Source organism: Galeopterus variegatus, unplaced genomic scaffold (genome assembly GCF_000696425.1).
Source record: "Galeopterus variegatus unplaced genomic scaffold, G_variegatus-3.0.2 Scaffold3916, whole genome shotgun sequence".
NCBI lineage: Eukaryota > Metazoa > Chordata > Mammalia > Dermoptera > Cynocephalidae > Galeopterus > Galeopterus variegatus.
Window position 1 is genome coordinate 90,471 of NW_007730027.1, and position 2,104 is coordinate 92,574.

Sequence of the window (2,104 nt, forward strand, 5' to 3'; positions counted from 1 at the left end):
TGTCCCGTGTGAAAAGAGTCAAAGCGCGGGTCTCTATGTCGAATCCGAACCCACGGTGGGGGGCGCCGGCGCGCTTCCCAAGCGGCGCACTATCCAGTGCGCCACCGGGCCGGCCCCCAAAAGTATTAAATTTTTTAAAGAGGAAGAATTTTGCTGAGTCTCTTTCAAGATGAAATTGACCTCAATGACTTCAGTGTAACCTTGCACCTTGCTTAATAAAATTTGCTTAGGTTAGCAAAAATTTCACTTATTTCACCAGGAAAAGTCCCGTGAAAACCAGTAGGGAAAAAAAAAGAAAAAAAGAAAAAGAAAACCAGTAGGAGCTACCATATTTTTTTTTAATGTGAGTTTAATAACTATATGTCAATATTTATGAGTTCATAAAATAAAGCTCCAAATTTTACAAAACACACCTATACCCAGAAGTATGTTGTACAAGTCCTAGAAATGAGGGCAATATGGTGGCAGCCAATGACAACAAATGGCAATTAGCATTCCACAATTACCTCTTTGCTATTACTCCCACTTTTTGTCCTGACCTACATTAACTTTTTCCTTACAAATACATATATTTTTTAGAGAATCAAACCAAGCAAATCTTTCTCTAATCCAGAGTACTTAATAGAAGACCCACGAACCCTTGGGCTAGTGAACTTGAAATTTCAAGCAAAATTATATGCAAGTATTTATGCACAAAGCAAGGGAAGAAGCAGGGGAAAGATTCAGACTTTATTCCAAAAGAGGGCCATGATGCAAAAAAAAGTTAAACACTGTTCTCACATACTAATAGGTCACAGACTGCACATGCAAATGTTCATGTGTCTGTAACTGAAGTTTACTTACCAGAATCTACAGATCCAAACTCTCTCAAAGCCCTCTCATAATATTCTCTTAAGTTTGCCATCTTGCAGGATTCCTAACAAAAATAATCAGACGATCTTACTTCAAAAGCCTAATTTATAATGTCACATTCATTTCAACCATATTGTTAAGCAGCTACTATCTGTGAGGTATTTGAAGGGGAAGGAGGGTCAGGGTTTAAGATAAACATAGCCTGGCTCTCAACTTATCCAGAAAAAAGTCCAATCCACTACTCACCAGAGTGAAGTAAATGTCAAACATAAATGCACTTTGCTCTGGTACCATGGAGAAAAGTGTAACTAATTTCCAGTGGGGGAACATGGGTAGCTTCACAGAAAGCATATTTGAGAGACTTGAGGGATGAATAGGATTTAAATAAATAAATAAATGGAGAAGTTCTACTCCCTATGGCTAACGATTTCTGCTTTTTGAGTATCTGGGCTCTGGTATATACTAGTTATGTCCACCTTAAAACTTTTTATATCAAGGCAAAGTATAAATAAATATTAGTTATATGACCTTCGGCAAGTTTTTTAAATCCTGTGACCTTAAATGTTCTCTCACATGTAAAACAAGGATAATACCTCTTAGTGCAACTACAAGTTTAAGATTAAAATGCTAATTAATTATGCACCTAGCAGAATACCTATAAACTAACTTTACAAACAATCAATAATTGCTAATTCTTTACCTCTATTTTTTAAATGTATTCCCTTTTTGTTTCGTTTACAAAGCAGATTAACATCTTCACTTTAAAAATCCTTTTGTATAGTAAAATAACTATTTCCTCATTTAAATCTGTCTTCACTGAGACTGTTCTATATTACAGAAAGTCAACTTAACCTCATATTTTATACATGCATAAAAAAACAGAATCACACTTTGTTGAGGGCCCTAATGTGCATACACTAGGAAAAGTCCTTTCTTTTTTTTTTTTTTTTGTCCTTTTTGAGACCAGCCGCACAGCGATCACTGGCTCTATATAGGATCCGAACCCACGGCGGGAGCGCTGCTGCGCCCCCAGCGCCGCACTCTCCCGAGTGCGCCACGGGCTCGGCCCTAGGAAAAGTCCTTTCTATCTAGTATCCCATTTGGCCTTATAACTCTCACACCCCTGAAACAGGTATAATGACCTTCTTTACAGATGAGGATGTGAAACTTGGAATTAAGTGACTTGCCCAAGGCACATAATGAAACAGGTGTAATGACCTACTTTACAGATGAGGATGTGAAACTTGGAATT

The 2,104-nt window shown here is 37.5% G+C and overlaps 1 protein-coding gene across 1 annotated transcript in view; it reads right to left on the reverse strand.

Moving 5' to 3' along the window:
• UTP6 (UTP6, small subunit (SSU) processome component, homolog (yeast)) overlaps positions 1-2,104 on the reverse strand; it is a 32,592-nt gene that overhangs the window by 1,936 nt on the left and 28,552 nt on the right. Inside the window, exon 18 of the mRNA XM_008586276.1 lies at positions 844-916. Within this exon, the coding sequence (XP_008584498.1) occupies positions 844-916 (73 nt within the window). The remainder of the gene's footprint in view (positions 1-843; positions 917-2,104) is intronic.